Raw genomic sequence first — 22,051 nt, 5'->3', positions numbered from 1 at the left:
TCGAAGTATATCGATCGACATATCGATATTATGATATTATATACCTATTTAAATGCTATTTAAACTCACAAATGCAACCAAAATATATAAAGTGAACATTTATCTGAAATTTTCACATCCTGTACCTCAATTGGGACATTAAAAAAAATATATATATATGCCTATAGACTTTTTTTTTTTTTGTTAATAATTAAGAAAATAAACAATTGGAAAAACAATTCTGGCTGCTACTATGGGCTTAATGCTTAAAATCTTTCATTGTGCACCAATATTTTTTCTAGAGTATCTTTTGCTGCTGAATTATCCAATAATCTAGTTTATTATAGTATTTTTATCATAGATTATGATTATAATTATTTTCATTAAAATGAAGTTGTCTATTTAGCAGCTTGTGTTTAACACACAAAAGAGCGATGCTCAGGTCAACACATAGAAGTAAAGAAATTCTACATTGGTTTAAAAAAAACTGCACTGTATCGGATCGGATAGGCATCGGCAGATACTCAGAGTTTTCGAGATGGGATCGGATCGGATCGGTTCTGAAAAAATGCTCTCGTTGAATCCCTGAATCCAACCCTGTGGATTACCTGTCTCTCCTCCAGAGCCTTTAGTCGTGTGGGGCCAGGAAGGCTGCTTATATGTCTGGAGACCGCTGCACAAATCTTTCAACTATGAGAAATGCAGTTCCAGCATGTCTTCAAATCCAGGACAACAGAATGGTCAGATCTGAAACATATAAAAAACTGAAATCAATTTAAATGTATTTAGTCTTGCCTGAGTGATGCTGAAACAGCCAGGTTTAGTTTTTCACCCAGGATTCACTGCTTCCTATGGAACGGTCTTCATGATGAATGATCCTGGATCCTTGCTGCCATCCACTTGGAGATGGTTTGGATGATGTGTGGTTGTGTCTAAGGGGTAATGAATCAGTGTTACTAAAATACTGATAGCAGCACTATTGATCCTGTAGCTTGTATCCATTTTTCAGTACTGAACAAGTCAGGAACCAAAGTTGTTGGTTGAACCTGTCTGTTGTCTATTAATTTAAGCGGTGATGTTCTACTATTTTGTCTGTTGACGCTGTACGTAATCATGTCACTGGAGTTCGAGTGATCACTGTCCTAACCTGCAGTGCGTCAAGGAACTTACCAGTGACCGAGTTCATGTACACGATCAACTGAGGGTGCGCCCAAAAGTGAAAATGCTGTCATGATTTGCTCATCCTCAAGTAGTTCCAGACCTGTATGAATGTGTTTGTTCTGCTGAACACAAAGGAAGATATTCTGAATACTATGGAAGTCAATGGTGCCCCAGAACTGCTCTGTTTCCCACATTCTTCAGAATATCTTCCTCTGTGTTCAGCAGAACAAACACATTCATACAGGTTTGGAAATACTTGAGGGTGAGCAAATCATGACAGCATTTTCACTTTTGGGTGAACTATAACTTTAAACCTGAAATGATTTTTGTAAATCCAGTGGTCAAATGCTGTCACCACCTGACTAATGACTGATCTTTGTGTGAATGTCCACAAAACTGGATCATATACTCGGTCATCGGCTCATCAAAGGAAGACTGGTGATCTTAACTTGCTTCCGAATTTTAATAAAGCATATGAAAACATGATTAGACCCGTCCGTCCGTCCATCTATCTATCTATCTATCTGTCTGTCTCAGCAGCTGTTGTGATAACTAAATAACTGATAACTGTTTTTTTTTTTTTTTAGAAATATTTTTTATAAGCCATTTGTTGCTTGCAAAAAAAGTATTTCATTAGAATATCATGCTAACCAGCCAAACCTTTACTCTTTGGTTGTGCCAGCAGTTCATTTATCTCCAGTTCAGTGTCTGTATGAAGCTGACATCTAGTGGACATTTCTATTATCTGGGAATTTACAGACACGCCTGTTTTTCTCTCAAACACAGAACCAGGAAGAGTCGGTGTAGAGAAACCGAAACTTAAGTGCTGTTGTCCTGCTTCTTTATATCAGCACTCACATGCAGGAAAATGGCAGAAGCCCGTATTTCAGAGGAGCAGTTCTTGTGTCCGGTGTGTCTGGATCTCCTGAAGGATCCAGTGACCATCCAGTGTGGACACAGTTACTGTAAGAGCTGTATTACAGACTGCTGGGATGAGGAGGATGAGAAGAGAGTCTACAGCTGCCCTCAGTGCAGACAGACCTTCAGTCCAAGACCTGCTTTATTTAAGAACGTGGTGTTTGCTGAAATGCTGGAGAAACTGAAGAAGACTAATCTTCAAAGTGTGGTTCCTGCTGGAGCTGGAGATGTTCAGTGTGACGTCTGTACTGGAAGAAAATACAAAGCTGTCAAGTCCTGTCTGGTGTGTCTGAACTCTTACTGTCAGAATCACCTCCAACAACATGAGAGTTTCTTTAAAGGAAAGAGACACAATCTGACTGAAGCCACTGGACGACTGCAGGAGATGATCTGCCAGAAACATGACAAGCTCCTTGAGGTTTTCTGTCGCACTGATCAGAAATGTATTTGCTTGCTGTGTTTGGTGGATGAACATAAAAACCACGACACTGTATCAGCTGCAGCACAGAGGACAGAGAAACAGGTAAACAGCATAAAGTAATGGAGTGAATTTTTCACCTGTTCTTTGACAAAAGTTAAAGGCATTGACAGGCTAATTCCTGTTCAGTAATTCTGACTGAATCCAGATGATTTTAATCATTTATAGCTTAATTTTGATTATTGTAACTAATCCTCCTCTGGAGTTTGAACCTATAGCCATTAGTTATCAGTTTAGATAATTAGCCTTTAAACTCTCACACTACATTTCCTGGATTCATCTGCTCACATGATGATTTAGTGCCAGTAGTTTTCTGTGACATTCACTATCATGTGTTTGTCCTGCAGAAGCAGCTGAAGGAGACACAGAAGACGCTCCAGCAGAGAATCCAGCAGAGAGAGAAAGATCTCCAGCAGCTGAGAGAGGCTGTGGAGTCTCATAAGGTGAGTCTGGAGAAGAAGAGAAGTTTGTCTCCGTCTCAGTTCAGACTCACTGAAGCCTGAATCACTGTGTGTCCTAACAGCGCTCTGCACAGACAGCAGTGGAGGACAGTGAGAGGATCTTTACTGAGCTCATCCGCTCCATTGAGAGAAGCCGCTCTGAGCTGATACGGCTGATCAGAGATCAGGAAAAGCAAGCAGTGAGTGGAGCTGAAGGACGACTGGAGCGACTGGAGCAGGAGATCAATGATCTGAGGAGGAGAGACGCTGAGCTGGAGCAGCTTTCACACACACAGGATCACATCCAGTTCCTGCAGGTAACACAGATCTAGAAGAACAGGATCATAGTGGACTTGAGCAGATCCTGCTGTGACACCAGACTCACAGAGAAACATTTCATGAGAGTCTTATTATATAATCATCAGTCAGGCTCTCATCTCACCATCTTCTTCTGAAAGAGATTAATGGTCGTCAGCTCTGGAAATCTTTCAGCTCAAATGGGTCTCATGTCAGAACTTTTCTTTCACTTGTATAAGAGGCATCCCTGTGTGGAGCTGATGAGTTGTGATTTGTGTTTTCTGTAGAGTTTCCAGTCTCTCTCAGCTCCTCCTGAATCTACAGACGTAAATGATGATCTCTTCAGTTCTCTCGTCTCTTTTGATGATCTGAGAGAATCTGTTCATCAGCTGAGAGACAAACTGGAGGATTTCTGCAGAGAGGAGCTCAAGAAGATCTCAGACAGAGGTAAAGTCCTGCAGATTCATCTGCTCTCAGAAACCAGTCCATCATCATCATCTCATATCATGGAGAACATCATATTAGAAATGTGTTAGGAATGGATGCAGGATCATGAGAATCACACTGTTCATGTCTGTTGATCTCCACAGTCACATTCACCAACATTGTTCCCAGGACCAGGAACCACTTCCTACAATGTAAGTCAGTAAGAAAACAAGAGCAGTTTTTGAAGGGGACACAATTAATATTATTACTGATTTAATTAGTTTTATAATGTGTGCTTAGTTTGGTCAAGTTTGTTGCTGTGGAACAGTGTGAGAAAGAATTTGAGTGCTCTATCTGAGCATCATGTGGTCATAAATAAACAAGATGAATGCAGTTCAGTGCTGGCCACCGTGTTTTGCATAAACCTTTAACAAATACAGACAAAAACAGTCATATTTTGAAATATTATTACAATTTATAATAATGGTTTTCTATTATAATGTGCATTCAAATATAATTTATTTCTGTGATCAAATCTGAATTTGCAGCATATTTACTCCAGATATCAGCGTCACATGATCCTTCAGAAATCATACTAAAATGCTGATTTATTATCAGTGTTGGAAACAATTGTGCTGTTTAATATCTTTTATAACCTGTGATAATTTTAGGATTCTTTGAAAAATAAAAGAACAGCATTTATTTAAAATATATATATTTTTTTTAAAGAATATTAATACATGTATTCAGCAAGGATTTTAAATTGATTAAAAAAGTGATATTAAAGACATACTGTCAGGAAATATTTCTATATTTTGAAAATCCTGCCAGGATTCAATCAATCAATCCTGTATAAAGCATCACAGGTTCCAGAAAAACATTAAACAGCACAATTGTTTCCAAAACTGACAATAACACATCAAATCAGCACATTAGAATGATCTCTGAAGGGTCATGTGACACAAGACGAGTAAAGGCTGATCAAAATTCAGCTTTGCATCACAGAAATAAATATAAAGAATATTAAAACAAAACCATTATTTTAAAATGTAATCATATTTCACAATATTACTGTTTTGTCTGTATTGTTTATCAAATAAAATGGAGGGTTGATGAACATGAGACGTCTTTTAAAAACATTAAAATCAGTAATGTGTCTAATAGTAATATATCTAAATAAATATTCTAATAGCATGTTCTCAATATGAAAAGCAGCAGGCTGGCCATGAGCAGCTTGAAGTACTGCATTGCATGTCATGGTCAAGCTCTCAAACACATCTGAGTGTTCATATGATCTGATGTGGTTTGGCCCTGTCCTGTCTCCCTGTAGCACTCACTGTCTCAGCTGTCTTACATTACACATGATGGCTGAAGTAGAAAAACTAGTATTTATTGTTTAATACATCATGTTGGAATTAACATTAGACAAGCATAAGTGATGAAAAATCACTCAACATTCAAGTTTACAGAATACATTTCTATAATGTGTTACTCACTGCATTTATCTGCTGACGAGATAGCTAGACAACTAATGAGAACTCATGTAATTATATCCCACATAACGCTTGCAATAAAACAGAAATAAAAGCTTGGCCTTTTTCACGAAACCAGAATCCAAACGCTAGGCGCATATGTCTTTAATGACCAAAACACAATGCTGCATCATACTAGAAGAGTTAACGGAAATAAATACAAAGAATCAAATGGAAAAAACAAGAACTTGTCCTTATCTGAATGTAAATGTGCTGTAAGCTATATCCTAGAGCTGCTGCTATTCTGCTGCTATCCAGGCGCGTTTCTCAGACATCTAAACCCTTTCATTTCCCATTATTCATAAATTAATGTTAGCTCCAGGCCAGAGGGAGCACCCAACCACCGAGCAACAAGGATCTCATTTGAATTTTATATTTTAAACAGCAGGATTAAATCAATTAATCACAATCCCACTGTGCATCAAGCGCCTGCCGCCATTGTTTTGAATGCGCTCCAACACTAACCGGAAACGTCCGAGGAACAAAGACGTCACTTCCTTAAACAGCCGTTGAAATGTGCGCGAAACCGGACGCGCGCTCTCAGATGCACGCGCACACTTGTCTCTCCTCTCACTCAAAGTGTGCGTGTGCTCGCGCAAACTGTGTCCTGTGCACGCGCAAAGAGAAAATAATCACTTCATCCGATGTTTAAGTGAATAAAATAGCCAACTGACCGCCTGGAGTTCCACAAATATTGACTTTTTATTTTAAGTATAAAACATTATTTACAATACACAGCTTGGTTTTAATCCTATTTTTAGGGGGACAAGGACACCCCTCAGATAGGCTGGGTCTCGTGAACCCTGAACATGAAGAGTTCAGCTACATGAACAGATCAAACAGATTAATAATTCCTGATTCTGATGTGTTTTATCTCCTTCAGATTCCCATCAGCTCACTCTGGATCTGAACACAGTGAATAAACGCCTCCGTCTGTCTGAGAGAAACAGAGTGATTACTAACACTGGCACAGATCAGCCGTATCCTGATCATCCAGACAGATTTGATGGTTATCCTCAGGTGTTGTGTAGAGAGAGTGTGTGTGGACTCTGTTACTGGGAGCTGCAGTGGAGTGCTGGTAAATATAGTAGTGTGTCTATATCAGTGTCATATAAGAGCATCACGAGGAAGGGATGGGGTAATGAGTGTATGTTTGGATCTAATGATCAGTCCTGGAGTTTGATCTGCTCTTCCTCCAGTTATTCATTCAGACACAATAACATAGAGACTGATCTCTCTGTAAAGCCCGTCAGCAGGAGAATAGGAGTGTTTGTGGATCACAGAGCAGGAACTCTGTCCTTCTACAGCGTCTCTGACACAATGACCCTCATCCACACAGTCCAGACCACATTCACTCAGACCCTCTATCCTGGGTTTTGGGTTGGTTCTGGATCATCAGTGAAACTGTGTTGATGATCAGAATAGACTGATGAGAGATTCTACCCATAATGCTTTGAGCTGCAGGATAAATCAGTAACAGTGTTATTATTGAGTCTCTTCTTTTCTCTTCATGACATTAATACTGCAGCTGAACTTCTGTCAGTGTAATAACATCAGAATAAATGTAATAAATCCTCATATAGAGTCCTTCTGAGTGATCATGTGTTCCTGTGCTTTACCTACATTTATGTTCATTAAAATCACTCGTTTAGTTAATCATATTAATAATAATGTTTAATAATTGATATTTTCATTTTTAAAATTATTTTAATGATTGTTTTCAATGTTCAGTTCTCTGATATAAATAAATCTTCCTACTTGATGAACAAAGGTGATGTTTTATTTAGACAAGTTTAAAGTTTTTGCACCAAAATATCATATTAATGCTATAAAAGAATAAAAGATATTTTCATTAAATGCATTGGTTGGAATATACAGTGTCTGTAAATATATACAGTATATATACAGTCAAAGATGAAGAGGGGGTTTCAAGCATCAAAACAAAACTTTAATAACAGCTTTAAATTATTTTTGTAAATCATAAAGTGTCCTTTTAATTTCATTTCTTCTGAGCAAACATAACTATTGTACATTTTTACCATGATTTAGAGACAAAGTCTTGTTTTCTGTAAATAAATAAATTAATAATCATAATTAATTGATTTTAAGTTTAAAACAATAAAATGATCTGTCAATGCTGTCAGAAAATGAAAAGCAATTCAAATGGAAAACAAGGTCATCTGACCCCATCAGCAGATACTTTTCTTGTTTAGTGCAAAAATATTTTTCTTTCTTTTTGAACCAGGGACAATAATAATTTTAAATAATAATAATAATAATTATGTAGCCTATAATAGATGCAGATGAATTTCCTCATTGATATATATTTGTGAGGGAATAATTATCTCATAATTTGACTGCAGCTTTAATCTGATCTGGACTTTCCTCTTTCACTTCCATCAGGTCTAAATCTGCTTATTAAAGATGCAGGGACACAATTTAACAGTGAAATATACAGTAACTATCTGTGCTACAACGGAATGTGTTTATGAATACAATAAGTTAATATAATACGATACAGGAACAGGTAAAAGCCCTGAGCTGTGATTATTTCCAGTCACTAAATGTGCTGAACCATTTGATGCTTTGAAACTTTAATGTTAACTAAACAGTCAGAAGTGATGAAGAATAATCACCAAACTATGTTCCTCAGGTTCTTCCTCTGTCTTTCTGCATCACGCTCCTCTTTAATAAACATCTTTACAATAGTGTCACACACATAGAAGTCAATAAACCTAGAGTTTTCCCGGAGTTTTAAAGTCTCCGTCACTATTTTTCATTATGGGAATAAATGCACTGTAGATCATGAACTTCTGAACTACGAACCAAATACTTCATGAATATAATAATTCATAAAATGAGGCAGGTCACACTTGACAGATCCTTTTTTATTTGTTAATTTCATCATGTACAGTTTGCACGCTACACATTTGCGGCCTTGGTTATGAGAGAACTAAATGATGTAATTAATGTACTCTATTCAATCATAAACACACGGGGCTTGACTGATGTTTGCCGTCCAAGTAGACCGTATGAACACCAGTGCGCCTGTAATGACCTTATTTCAGTGAAGACAGATTCTCACTCGCGCTGAAGGAGTTGATTAGAGGAACAGAAATCATTCATTCGGTTTAAAAAACACCAGCGGTGCCATTATTAATGATGCACGTGAGAACCAATGACTTCTCTGATGCCAAACAAGCCATATTCTGAAGGACAGAGATGAGCTGAGAGATTTGAGAGTCACAGCAGAGAAATAATGACTTATATTTCTGTTCTTAACACTGGACTAGCTTTACAGTGTTTGTGTGGTTCTCGTTTGGAGCTTCACAGCCCCGGGTCTGTTCATAAAAAACACTCTGGACATTCTGATAAACATCTTTTGTGTTTGTGTTCAACAGAAGAAAGTCTAAAAGTTTGGAAGAAAGGTCCCAGTTTTTTGGAAACTCACTATTAAAGCTTCCAACACTTTTTTTTTTTTATCATGCATCACCTTACAACAAACATGATTAAGTAAATAAAAACTGTTGAAGGAATAGTTCATCCAAAAATGACAATGTGCTGAAACAATACTCTCAGGATCATCAGAGATCAGGATGAGTTTGTTTCTTCATCAGGTTTGTATAAATGTGTCTCTGCATCAGTGTCTCAGCAACGGATGCTCTGCAGTGAATGGGTGCCGTCAGAATGAGAGTCCAAACAGCTGATAAAAACATCACAATAATCCACACCACTCCAGTCCATCAGTTAACATCTGGAGAAGACAAAAGATCAAACAAATCCAGCATCAAGACGTTTTTAACTGAAATATGAGTCTATCATACATAATAACTCTTCCTCCAGTGAAACAGTGTTCTGGTCTGAATCAGGAGAGAAATCTGCTCAGATCAAGCAGCGTTTACAAGACAAAACAGCTCTAAACTAATATGGCTCTAAACAGATGTGTGGCTGGATTTTGATGTGAGAGACAACTGAAGATTAACTTTTTGACTGGAGGAAGAGTTATTATGAATTATGGACTCATATTTTAGCTGAATGCAACAGTTTGAAGTTAAAACGACTGCAGATTTGGCAGGCTGGTCAGAGTTTTGATGTGCTACTATCGCTTAATGTTTTCATAAACAAATGCATAATAAAGACTTTTAAAAGTTTCTTTATTTCCTGAAAAAAGTAAATGAGATATGCATTCGCTGCTGTATGATTCAGCAACAGCCCCATGCAGAAGATCCTCCATCAGCACAGCTGACAAACATATGCTCCAAGCACGTTTTGCAAACATTCCTAACAATATTACTGAATGTTCAAAAACATAGGTTTTTAAAAGTCTCTTCTTGGTTATGTCATAAGAACCTTCCATTCTATCATTTTGAAAATATTCCGAGAATGTTACATTTGAATGTTTACAACGCCACTTTTTTCATGTTTAAAGACTTTTATTTTCTTGAAAGTTAGAGAAACAGGCATTTTGAAAATATTATGAGAACATTCTATTGTTGTCAATGAAGCTTTGTTGAACTCAGTTCTGAGAAAGCCTGTTTTAAGAACGTTCCATAAACTGAAACAATGATTTGTCCAAACATTGACTCGACACTAAGCGTCTGCTACATGACTAAACATCAGTGATAGTTATGAGAACGTTCCCTGTTAGCTTGGAGGATTCTTCAGTGGCCAGAATCATCTGCTTTCAGTCTAATTGCTCCTCTTCTAGATGCACTGTATCCTCTTCTCTCTGTAGTGGTCGCTAACAGACGGTGGCGCAATGCTCTGCTTTCCTCTGACAGCCGCTGTTAATGAACACAGAGGGCCGTGGCGTCATCAGAGCTGCGCCGGGCTGCTGCAGAAGCGCTCGCGCACACGGTTGTGTTTATAGACGCAATAATATGCGCTGAAGACGGATGGGTTCGTGTTTTACAAAAGTATTCCAGCGACATTGTTTCTCTCGATTATTAGATCTAATAGATTACTGTCGGATATAAATTGCAATGCTTTATTGTGAAGTATATTGTTCGGTAATTATTGTAACTGCATCCACGCGTGACCGACTGATATATTTCAGCTTTTATTTGCTTTCTTCGTGACGAAGAACATCTGCTTCTACTAACCTACTGTTATCTGCATACTAGTGTGAAGATGGAGTTAGTTAAAGAGGAGAGTGAAGACATGAGTGATGCAGAAACATGTGGAGAAACCGAGGAACACAGCGGTTGGTGGCATTGTTGACTCTTTATTAATAATACAATAAATAATAAAAAGCTTGGGCAGCCAACATGCCATAACAAGTCTACAATTATAGTTGTTATTTTTATTGTTATTATTATTATTAGGGCTGTCAAGCAATTACAATTTGTAATGTGATTAATTACTTGTTCCATTTAATTAATCTAATTAATCATACATTAATTGTGGCTAGGAATTACCCCTCAAAAGATCATTTAAAGTCATTTTTGTGTTCAGTTGGAAAAGCATTGATTAGACAATACAAAAATGTAGCTTTAGAAATATTTTAATTCAACATTGCATAACTAAGTATAATAAATGTTTTTATTGAATATTGAAATATGATTTTGAAATGATACTCTAAATATGAAACTCAATCTGCGAGTCTTAATGAGTGAGTCATTGAGTCGTTCACTCAACTGATTTGTTCCAGTGGATGATTCATTCAGAAACAAAGCAAGTCACTTGCTCACTTTTTACTATAGAAAGCTATGCTAAAAATAGTAGGGGTGTAACGATATCTCAAACCGAACCGAAAGATGGCGATACACCTCCCACGATACGAATCACGGTACTCTCATGGCATTACTTCAGGTAAGCTTACTTCACTAAAGAGACAAATGTTTATTTCTGACTAGTCTATATTGGAGGTATTTATATTTGTTTACTCGGGTATGCTGACTGCACTAAACATGTGAAGCCAAAGGTAATTAAGAAAAAGTTCAGTCAAGTTATTGTTGGCTCCAAAACCGTCAACCGAACCGAACCGTGCCACTGGTGTATCGTTATACCCCTAAAAACTAGTAATAGTAAAATATTAGTATGCGTTTCTTAATAATCTGTGTTGTTTCCTGGACAGAACCGGCTTTACTGACGAGATGTGCATGACAATCACATGCGATTAATCGTGAGCCCTAGTACTGCACTTAAGAATTTACATAAATACTTAATTTTTTACCCGAAGACAAAATAAGAACAATTTACCCTGATCATCCAATTAAAAAAAGTTTACACCCACTGGAAACAACACGGATTATTAAGATTCAAGGGTGTGTAAACTTTTGAATGAGGTCGTTTTATAAATTCAGTTATTACGTTGTCTTGTGGAGTATATGTAGACATCTGTTATGTGAAATAACTTACTTAGGACAGTATTAAATAAACAATAACATGCAATTTTCATGATCCCTCTTATTTTGTTAAAATTATTAACATTTTGCATATTCTGCAAGGGGCGTGTAAATTTATGAGCACAACTGTATCTCATATGATCTGATGGACATTTTCAGTATACCAAATATCAACTCTATTTGAGATGTTTTATTTCTGCCCTGTCTTATTTATTGTACTCTTATTGTACTGTACATTTTAGACATGACAGAAGAGAAAGATGAAAGTCAAGAACAGAATGAGGTGAAGGAGAAGCACCAGAACCAGGAATCTCATGATTTAGTAAGCGGGGAAAAGTCTTCTACTTCCTCAGACACTGGAAAGAACGTTTCACAAAAAAGAGCGGACGCTAAAGGCTCGTTCTCCTGCTCTCAGTGTGGAAAGAGTTTCACTCGTAAAGGACACCTGGAGGTTCACATGGTGATCCACACAGGTGAGAGGCCATACACCTGTCCTCAGTGCGCCAAGAGCTTCACCTGCAAAGGAAGCCTCAAGGATCACTTCAGGATTCACACCGGAGAGAGACCTTTCACCTGTCCTCAGTGCGAAAAGAGCTTCACAAACTCTGGAGGATTGAAGAGGCATGTACGGATTCACACCGGAGAGAGGCCTTTCACTTGCCGCCAATGCTCAAAGAGCTTCCCGAGTTCAGGAGAGCTGAAGAGACACATACGGATCCACTCGCGAGAAAGGCCTTACACCTGCCCTCAGTGCGGAAAGAGCTACAAACAGAAGGAAGTTCTTAGGGAACACGCCAAAATCCACTCCGGAGAGAAGCCTTTCACATGCATGCTGTGCAGGAAGAGCTTCACACAACAGAGCACACTCAAAGTTCACATGAAAGTGCATTCTGGAGAGAAGTTACACCAGTGTCCTGAATGCGGCAGGAGGTTTTCAGAGGCCTGCAATCTCAAAACTCACCTGCTCTCTCACACCGGAGAAAGACCCTTTCACTGTCAGCGCTGCGACAAGAAGTTTTTCTTGGCCGTGCATTTGAAGACGCACATGAGGATTCACGAAGACGAGCGGCGGTACGTGTGCTCATTCTGCGGGAAGAGCTTTCTGTGGCTGCACGGTTTTAAAGACCATCAGAAAACTCATATGGGAGAGAAACCCTACGTGTGTTTGGACTGTGGGAAGACCTTCGCTAGAGCCGCCGAACTGAAAGTGCATGAACGGATCCACACTGGAGAAAAACCCTACAAGTGTTCACACTGTGAGAAGAGCTTTACTCAGTCATCAGGACTGAAAGTGCATGAGAGAGTTCACACCGGAGAGAAACCGTACCTCTGTCCTTCATGCGGGAAGACTTTCAGCCGATATGGGAGTTTGGGAAAACATTTAAAAAAGGCTTGTCCAAAGCTGAAAAAGTGAGCAAAAAAAGAGCAAAACTTTTGGATTTTTACCCAAACAAAAGACCATTTGTAACCCTGCAGCACAAAAGCAGTCATGAGTAACACAGGTATATCTGTAGCAATAGACAACAATACATTGTATGGATCAAAATTATACATTTCTCTTTTATGACAAAAATCATTAGGATATTAAGATCATGTTCCATGAAGATATTTAGTACATTTCCTACTGTAAATATATCAAAACTTAATTTTTGATTAGTAATATGCATTGCTAAGAACTTCATTTGAACAACTTTAAAGGAGATTTTCTCAATATTTAGATTTTTTTGCTCCCTCAGATTCCAGATTTTCTAATAGTTGTATCTCAGACAAATATTGTCCTATCATAACAAACCATACATCAATGGAAAGATTATTTATTCAGCTTTCAGATTTCAAAGAATTGACTCTTATGACTGGTTTTGTGCTCCAGAGTCACCTTTAGGATATTTAAGGGAGGTCGAAATATCAGTATTAGCGCTCAAGTCCTCCTGGGAAGTTCGTACTTATGAGTCAAGTCTTAATTACCACGTCAGGTGCATTCAAGTCACTTTGATCAGAACAAGATGATGATTAAACTTTTCTAATTTATTTTATCTCTACTAGGGGTGTCCCAAGGATTTTCATTGTTGAATCAGAATTGTTGAATCTTGCCGATAGTCGACTGATAGTTGAATCATATGTTTGGGGGCAAAATACATTACCAGGAGTCAAGTAGTCAGACATTCGACAGTCATAAATACTGAGGTTAACACACAGGGAAAATGTGTATCGGACGCCTCGCAGGTGCAAATGGGGTAAATGTTCTATGTTTGGATTAATAGATAGTTAACATTGGCCGGCTGCATATAATATTGTTCAGAGCTGATGAAACTGATTTACACTAAATAACACCAAATATCCACTCATAAGATGAAATCAACAAATACAAGAAGTATTCGATGAATCCATGTGCTGTATAGAGATTTTCATGGAGGAAATGAAAGAATATCCTGCTAATTTATACGACTTTGAAGCATAGCCTACTGCCACATAAACCTCCATGCGATCAGCTAAACATGAGCTGCTGTGAAAACTGCTCAAACACAGTTAGTTTTATCCAGCCCTGGTTACAGAATTAAATACTGAGGAGGATGCTGTAGAAAGTGTGCTCTAGCTTCAATGCGCATACATTTGCACATATATTTTTGTCCCATCCATATTGCTCTTTCGAGTGTGAATATGCGGATGTCATTCCTGAAACGTTGCAGCGTGTACCATTAATGCAGATGCTGCAGATCTATAGTCTTTGGCTGCTCCATTGCATCCTACATGTTTCTTCACGGACACCTCCCCGACTCGAGGAAATGTGGAGTTTTCCACTCGTAATAACGACTTTGTGGAGGCATTTATGTGCGTTTAACTCGTAAATACGATCTATCCCACATGACTTGAATGCACCGATACAGTATTCACATTTCTTTGCATGTGGTAGCATTTATCAAACTATACACACATCAGTGTATTTGCCTTTCTAAAGTCTTTAAAATGTAATTTTGTTAATTATAGCTCTTCAGTACTGAAAATGATTTCACTGTTTTTATTGCAAAAATCAATCAATCTTGAATGTGTGCTAGTTTATGCTAGTTTATCATGTAAATAAATCATTTAATGGACTGATAAACGCATCAGCTGTGTAGTTTTAGTGGTTCTGACCATGTATAAAATGATCAGCAAACTAAAGTAGCATGCAGTGACTTCTTCAGTGAGCACAAAGAGCTGATCTGATTCTAATGAACAGTTTTTGTAACATTGTATCTCTTAGAGCTATACTGTAATACTGTTGATTCCTGCTTTGATGGAAACATTGAGTGTTGTGGTTTATGTATGCTGAACCTGGTTTATAGCAACATTACAAACTGTGCCTTTAAATTCCTCCTCACTCCATTAGATGGAGCTTCAAGCCTGAAACTGAACGAGAAACCCGGACATAAAAACCTCTTTTGTTTTGTCATGTGTTTGCAGAGCCTGATCATTCTCACTGTTATTGTCGTATTCACAGTCATCAGGATCCTGCCTGTTCCAATCATGCCCTCAATTACTCTTTTGCATTAATTTGCCTGTCCTGTCTGGCTTCAGTGGCTTGTGTTTCTGAATGCTGCCTGCCTTCAACCTTTGCTCTTAATCGTTTGTGTTAAAATATCTGACAGTCCCTTTATTAAAATGAAGAATATGAATTCCAAACGTGTCTGTAAGCCTGATCTGTTGCAAACCAAGCCTGGGTTTGTAGGATTATTTAATCATGTGGGGATTTATTTCTGATTTTTGGTGTCTAGGCCTAGATGCACATTGATTTGAGTCTTAAATGTTTGTGTTTAGATTTGATATTCTTCAATGCATCTGATCATATGGTTCAAATGTATGTATCAGAAATATTTATAAGGCTGGAAGAAATACTTTGCTTAGCACTACAAACAAACAATAAATATGTAACGCAACGGTCAAAGACGTCCCTAATGTTCTAGACAAACGCTTTAGTTATGTATTACAGATGAGCAAACTACACAAATAAGCATTTCAGATGAAAACACGTCAGATAGACATCGATGTTTAGAGGCGGACTTTTATTTTGCTGTCAGACGCCGTACGTGCTGCGTCACGCGGCTCGGGCTAGTTCACGGAAGGAGGAGTGATTGGTGTTGAAGGAGGAAACTTTTGACGTGTTTTAAAGATGCACAAGATATTAAAGATTGTTCTGAGGTAGCAATGTGAATGAATGCTGGTTACTGAATGTAGTATTTTGCAGGTTTATGTCAAGCGCTAATAACGTTAGATGGTTTCTCGCCGAAACTGATGTTATTTTCTGAGTAAAGCGAATCCACAGGAAAACATGACAATATTGATCAGTGATGTATTCATAAATCATAACCGTGACAGAGTCTGGTTTCCACACAAGCAGGAGAAACAGTGGAGATAGACTGTGTTGAAGAAGATGGAGTTAGTTAAAGAGGAGAGTGGAGGCAGTGATGGAGTGAAAGAGCAGGAAACGGAGGAACACAGAGGTGGGTGTCATCTTTAATATACACTGACACACAGACAGAGGAAAGAGTTGAGTTTGCTGCTTTGCTCTCTTCACAGATGGAAATGGGTTGTTTTTCCAAAAGATAGGAACGGTCAAAAACATGGTTAAATATAACAGTGTGATAGTAACATATTATGCACCATATCTGATGGCATTAACATGAATATGGCATAATTTAAAGAAACAATTCTGTCATCATTTACTCACCACAAGTTTGCTTTTATTTATTTATTTTGTAAAAATATATATGTTTTTAAATCCTGGTAAACAAACAGTTGCTAATCCCTATTGATTTCCGTATGAAATGTATGGAGGTCAATGGGGACCAGCATATATTTGATTACCCACAATCTATATGGCATAATTTAAAGGGTCAGTTCACCCAAAAATGAAAATTCTGTCATTTACTCACCCACAAGTTGTTCCACATCGGTATTTGTTTATTTCTTTTGTTTAAAATGAAAGACGAGTGTTAAAAAAGGTTGGTAACCAAACAGTTGCTGGTCCACATTGACTTCTATATGAAAGATATTAAAAAAAAACAATAAAAGTAGTATGGAAAACAATATGGAAAAGCAACTATTTGGTTTACGACATTCTACAAAATATCTTTTAAGCACATTAAATGATTAAAAACAAATATTTAGTCTTTGACAGTCCATTCATTGATTTTGTGTTCATTTTAGACCTGGTGGAAGTGAAGGAGGAAAGTGAAGAACTGAATGAAGCGGAGGAGAAACAGCAGAATCAGGAGCCTCAGTGTTTCATAAGTGGAGAAAAATCTTTCAGTTGCTCTCAGAGTGAAAATAATTCCTCTCCAGAAACAACTGAGCCTAATAATTCTTTCATGTGTCCTCAGTGTGGAAAGAGCTTCACGTGTAAAAGAGATCTTAAGAGGCACATAAGAATTCACACCGGAGAGAAACCGTTTCCGTGCTCTCAGTGCGGAAAGAGCTTCGCAAATTCAGGAGATCTGAAGAGACACTTGAGAATCCACTCCGGAGAGAAGCCTTTCTCCTGCCCTCAGTGCAGAAAGAGCTTCACGCAGAAGGAAGGTCTGAAGGAACACATGAAAATCCACTCCGGCGAGAAACCTTTTGCGTGCATGCTGTGCGGGAAGAGTTTCACACATCAAAACAGCTTAAAAAGACACATGAAAGTGCATTCTGGAGAGAAGTTACACCAGTGTCCTGAATGCGGCAGGAGGTTTTCAGAGGCCTGCAATCTCAAAACTCACCTGCTCTCTCACACCGGAGAAAGACCCTTTCACTGTCAGCGCTGCGACAAGAAGTTTTTCTTGGCCGTGCATTTGAAGACGCACATGAGGATTCACGAAGACGAGCGGCGGTACGTGTGTTCATTCTGCGGGAAGAGCTTTCTGTGGCTCAATGGGTTTAAAGACCATCAGAAAATACATACTGGTGAGAAACCCTACGTGTGTTTGGACTGTGGAAGTACTTTCACTAGAGCCGGTGAACTGAAAGTGCATGAACGGATCCACACTGGAGAAAAACCCTACAAGTGTTCACACTGTGAGAAGAGCTTCACAGTTTCAGGAGCCCTTAAAGTACATGAGAGAGTTCACACCGGAGAGAAACCGTACCTCTGTCCTTCATGCGGGAAGACTTTCAGCCGATATGGGAATCTAGGGAAGCATTTAAAAAAGGTTTGTCCAAAGCTGAGACAGTGAGAAGGTTCATCTCCAGGAATAGGCTTGTCCATGTGAACTGAACGCAGACGGGAGAGTTATATGACTTGCCAATCAACTAACATGATCATTATAAAAGTATTTAAAAAAACAAAATACATTTACATACAAACCCGAGAATCGGAATATCATCTATTTTACAATCTAGGAATAGTTCACCCCAAAATGAAAATGTCTGAACAGCTGATAAAAACATCACAATAATCCACACCACTCCAGTCCATCAGTTAACATCTGGAGAAGACAAAAGCTGAAACACATCCATCAAGGTGTTTTTAACTCAAATACAAGTCCATAATCCATAATCACGCTTCCTCCAGTCTCCTGTTGTCTCTCACATCAAAATCCAGCTGCATATTTGTTTGTAGCTGTTTTCACTAATAATCATTTTGCACTAACTACCAAGAGCTGCTCGCATTAAATTGAAGGCATTGATGGTTGCCTGCAGAACAAACACTGGCTCTGCAAACATTTCCAGGGCTCCAGACAAAAACAATCAATTAAGGAGCCATTGGCTCCTATAAGAAACACAATTATGGCCAAATTATAATTTTTTTAGGTGCCACAGAATAAATGTGCTTTATTTTTTTACACTTTACCATTTCAGTCATACTGTCATGTGTTTATGTCTTTGTCAGCATTTTAATCTATCTTGTAGATGTCCTGGGAACTAAAGGTTTTTCCAACTTCAGAACTATATGCAGTCACAAAGAATTGTTTATTACACAGAATCTGTGCCAATATCATGGACCATCATGTCAGCATCATTTGGCCATTGAGTATAGTTTGGGCTCCTCATCAAAGCATCTTATAAATGTTGTTATTTGTCTTTCACACATCCAGCCTGTTTTACTTCATAAGTAATATGCAATTTTATAGGAGGTCTTGAATTTTCTCTTTAGCTCCTCGCATTCTCTTATCATGTAGACAACAGGTTAAGTAAAAATATGAATATGCAAAATAGCGCATATATTTGTCAGAATGCTCCTCTTTATAGTTATTTTTCTAGCTGACTGATGAGCTTATGAAAGTTGAACGGTTATTCTGAGAGTAAATGATTCTTACGTGGCATTGTTTACAAGCTTTACACGTTTTCTGCAGCTTGAAACACTGAGACATTTCAGTAAGTTGTACTGTAGGCTCTCTTATAAAATAGCCTGCCTTCTGATGTTCATTCATGTTTATTTTGTACTGTGGTGGTAAAGAGAACGATATGAGGGGTTCGCTAAAGCAATCGTTCACGCCACATTAAAGAGCGCCAAAAGAGCGGTTTATTGCTTGAACTTCGTCATGAATTCCGTTTTAAAGCTGATATTTGTTTATTAAAAGGTAACAGCACAAAGCTTATTGCGATTACTGGACGGCAAGTATGCTACAAATAATAACAGAATTAACAGAACACAGCACATAGACTAAAGATCTTGATACCAGAAGCCATAGTATCGATTATAAACGAGAATTGTTAACGATATTGCCAATATCCACGGAGCTGACAGCTTTACCTGTTGTAGTTTGTTCAAGTTGTGCATGAAATAGACTCTGATTTTCTGCGCTTTTACTTCGCACGTCTCCGTCACTTTCAGTCTCTGATGCTGCACAACTGGAGCTGTGTTTAGCAGGTGTGCCGTCAGCGCTGTGGTTCGGCAGAGATCAGGACTGTGTTTCCTCTAAAACTTTGATGCGCATTGTCTCCATTTATTCTGTCAACATAACAAAAGATGTGATCGTAAAACAATCAAGAAAAAAGCCGTTACTTGCACATTTTCATATCTAATGTAAATTTATATAGTCACCAGTGGCGACCTCAGCAAAAACTTCACTCGCAAATTAATATTTTGGGTCGCAAATGCGACTGTTTTAAGCCCTAAACACACTGCACGATTTTTGGCTGTCCCAGCCGAAAGATTGGCACCGTGAAGCAATTGATGTTTCAGGAGGTAGAGGTTTGCATGGGGTTTCAGAGGGGGGCGGGGTGATTTGAGTTCAGGGCTCTCACAGCCTGGGGGAAAAAGCTGTTGAGCAGTCTGGCGGAGCAGGCTCTGATGCTCCGGTACCGTCTTCCTGATGGTAGGAGCTGGAAGAGACTGTGGGAGGGATGGGTGGAGTCCTTCACGATGCTGTTGGACTCATAGCCAAGTTTATTAGAGCTACGTCGCACATAGAAGCTTGCGTTCTGAACGATGCATTATTGTTCATCCCAAAGAGACACAAAATCACTTTCACAGACTTTTACATTAACTGTTCCCTCCTGGTGGAATGACCTGCCCAACTCAATCTGAGCAGCTTAGTCCTTATAGCCATCTTCAAGAGACAGTACATCTCACACTAGCACTTTATTCTATTTCTATTTTACCTACTTTTCTTGTTATTTATTATAAAAACTTGACCTTCTAACAGTATCACTCTGTATTCTAATAGTTTTCTCTTGATTTATGATATATTAAACACCCTCTAACACTAGCATTCTCTATTCTTTTTCTATTCTACATACTCTTGCAACTTGTACTGTGTTAAGAGTAACTGAGACTTGGCACAGCACTTATGATTTATTGCTCTTTTGTTGGTTTGATTGCTTCTATTTTCCTCATTTGTAAATCTCTTTTGGATAAAAGCATGCTAAATGATTAAATATAATGTAAATGGTGCTTAACCTGTACATATTTCTCTCCTGATTCAGACTAGATGACTTTATTACTGGAGGAAGCGTGATTATGGACTTGTATTTTAGTTAAAAACGTCTTGATGGATGTGTTTCAGCTTTTGTCTTCTCCAGATGTTAACCATGGACTGGAGTGGTGTGGATAACTGATGAAGAAACAAACTCATAGTAATCTTGGATGGCCTGAGGAGGAGCACATTTTCAGTGAATTTCCATTTTTAGCTGAACTATTCCTTTGAAAAAATTAAATAAAACCCATTCATTGGCCATCACGAAGTGTCATGTGACTGCTTGATGCTTCGCCATAATAGTGATGAGACACTTCTAAATGTAATGTGTGACGGTTTTAAAAGTTTAGCCAGCTGAGGTTACGTATAACACGGATGCGGAGTTATCTTGTATTATAACACATCTGCGCACTCTATATGCTAAATAAAACCAGACTCTGTGGAGTGTGTCGTGACACAGGACTGTGTTTTGCCCAAAGACTGACACTGAAGAAGCGGATTTAAAACATCAACAGAAACCAAAGTGTGTCTGTAGTACTTTTATCATTATTCATGCTACAATAAACCAAAGTCAAGGATGGAAATTGCTCACCTTTCATATTGTCTTACCTAATTACAATACAGATGTTATTTCTATAGGACATTTAAAACAAGTGCCGTTGACCAAAGTGCTTTCCAGCATTATTACATACAGTCACACAAACACAATTAAACATTAAAAACTGATCACTAATCAATTCTAAACGCTTGACTAAAAAGCATCCACAGACGGGGAAGATTTAATATGCATTGGAGAAGGGTTCCATAATCGAGGAACCACTGAGAAAGCCCTATCAAGCCCTTCACATGAAGAATCATCTGCTATGGGAATCATTTTATAATAACTTTATTTCATGTTTGTGGAGTATTGTTACATTAATACTTCTCAACAGATTGTTAGTTTCACAGTTTTTTAAATGTTATGATAAATTATACATACACCTGTCTTGGAGAGAAGTGGTTTTATTTTGCAGGTGATGCTTCTCTTGCCTCACTTTTAGAAATAAAGGTGCTTCACGATGCCATAGAACAACCTTTTTGTCTAAATGGTTCCATAAAGAACTTCTGAAGAACCTTTCTGTTGCACAAAAGCTTCTTTGAGGTGAAAGAAGGTTCTTCAGATTATAAAAAGGTAAGAAAGAGACGTTTCTTTAAAGAACCTTTGGTTCCCCAAGAACCATTCAGTCAAAGGTTCTTTAAAGATCACTGTGAAGAACGTTTTAAGCACCTTTATTTTTAAGTGTGTTCTCTTTCCTTTTTTAGTTTTCCTGGAAGTTCAGAAATGTATATTTTGTTTAATACACAGTGATAGTATGGCAAATGTGGGCAAGGAGTAACCCAAAGTGCTGTAACTGCGCAGAAGAACATGTATGGAGGAGGTAAAGTGAGGAAGCATGCAGCACAAGTGCAGGAGAGATTGGCATACTCTGAGCCACTAAAGTCCCTAATCAAAAGATGGATGAAGTACAAGAGAATCTATGCATTTGTCACATTTATGGCAGAAGTGGTGAATTGTTCTGCACAAACAGATAGCCGGACAGAGAGAATCAAAATGATCATC

The 22,051-nt window shown here is 38.2% G+C and overlaps 3 protein-coding genes across 7 annotated transcripts in view; all 3 read left to right on the top strand.

The window, feature by feature from the left end:
- Positions 1 to 1,930: 1,930 nt before the first annotated feature.
- Positions 1,931 to 22,051, top strand: part of LOC306881385 (tripartite motif-containing protein 16-like) — a 108,912-nt gene continuing 88,791 nt past the window's right edge. Inside the window, exons 1-6 of one of the 2 annotated variants that reach the window (XM_079435474.1) lie at positions 1,931 to 2,581; positions 2,884 to 2,979; positions 3,060 to 3,293; positions 3,561 to 3,720; positions 3,864 to 3,911; positions 6,115 to 7,091. In XM_079435474.1, the coding sequence (XP_079291600.1) occupies positions 2,009 to 2,581; positions 2,884 to 2,979; positions 3,060 to 3,293; positions 3,561 to 3,720; positions 3,864 to 3,911; positions 6,115 to 6,644 (1,641 nt within the window). In that variant the 5' untranslated portion in view covers positions 1,931 to 2,008 and the 3' untranslated portion in view covers positions 6,645 to 7,091. Of the gene's footprint in view, positions 2,582 to 2,883; positions 2,980 to 3,059; positions 3,294 to 3,560; positions 3,721 to 3,863; positions 3,912 to 6,114; positions 7,092 to 22,051 lie in introns of those variants that run through there. The other variant, XR_013785147.1, reaches the window with a different exon arrangement.
- On the top strand, positions 10,058 to 15,235 carry LOC306881397 (uncharacterized protein). 2 transcript variants are annotated; one of them, XM_079435486.1, is made up of 3 exons: positions 10,058 to 10,147; positions 10,355 to 10,434; positions 11,821 to 15,235. In XM_079435486.1, exons 2-3 carry the CDS (start codon positions 10,362 to 10,364, stop codon positions 12,990 to 12,992), a joined length of 1,245 nt encoding a protein of 414 aa, XP_079291612.1. In that variant the 5' UTR covers positions 10,058 to 10,147; positions 10,355 to 10,361; the 3' UTR covers positions 12,993 to 15,235. The 2 variants fall into 2 exon arrangements, with proteins under 2 accessions (XP_079291612.1, XP_079291613.1); XM_079435487.1 differs by lacking the exons at positions 10,058 to 10,147; positions 10,355 to 10,434 and adding an exon at positions 10,934 to 11,042.
- LOC306881402 (uncharacterized protein) lies at positions 15,648 to 21,434 on the top strand. 3 transcript variants are annotated; one of them, XM_079435494.1, is made up of 3 exons: positions 15,648 to 15,754; positions 15,951 to 16,056; positions 16,763 to 21,434. In XM_079435494.1, exons 2-3 carry the CDS (start codon positions 15,987 to 15,989, stop codon positions 17,764 to 17,766), a joined length of 1,074 nt encoding a protein of 357 aa, XP_079291620.1. In that variant the 5' UTR covers positions 15,648 to 15,754; positions 15,951 to 15,986; the 3' UTR covers positions 17,767 to 21,434. The 3 variants fall into 3 exon arrangements, with proteins under 3 accessions (XP_079291620.1, XP_079291621.1, XP_079291622.1); XM_079435496.1 differs by having other exon boundaries at positions 15,667 to 15,754; positions 15,954 to 16,056; positions 16,763 to 21,182; XM_079435495.1 differs by having other exon boundaries at positions 15,648 to 16,056; positions 16,763 to 21,026.

This window comes from Barbus barbus (assembly GCF_936440315.1).
Source record: "Barbus barbus genome assembly, chromosome: 15".
In the NCBI taxonomy this organism is placed as follows: domain Eukaryota; kingdom Metazoa; phylum Chordata; class Actinopteri; order Cypriniformes; family Cyprinidae; genus Barbus; species Barbus barbus.
This window is presented reverse-complemented; position numbering and strand designations above follow the sequence as displayed.

Coding starts and splice junctions, on each gene's coding strand:
- LOC306881397 (XM_079435486.1), top strand. CDS start 10,362: ATGGAGTTAGTTAAAGAGGAGAGTGAAGACATGAGTGATGCAGAAACA. Junction 10,435..11,820: donor AGAAACCGAGGAACACAGCG/GTTGGTGGCATT, acceptor TGTACATTTTAG/ACATGACAGAAGAGAAAGAT.
- LOC306881402 (XM_079435494.1), top strand. CDS start 15,987: ATGGAGTTAGTTAAAGAGGAGAGTGGAGGCAGTGATGGAGTGAAAGAG. Junction 16,057..16,762: donor GGAAACGGAGGAACACAGAG/GTGGGTGTCATC, acceptor TGTTCATTTTAG/ACCTGGTGGAAGTGAAGGAG.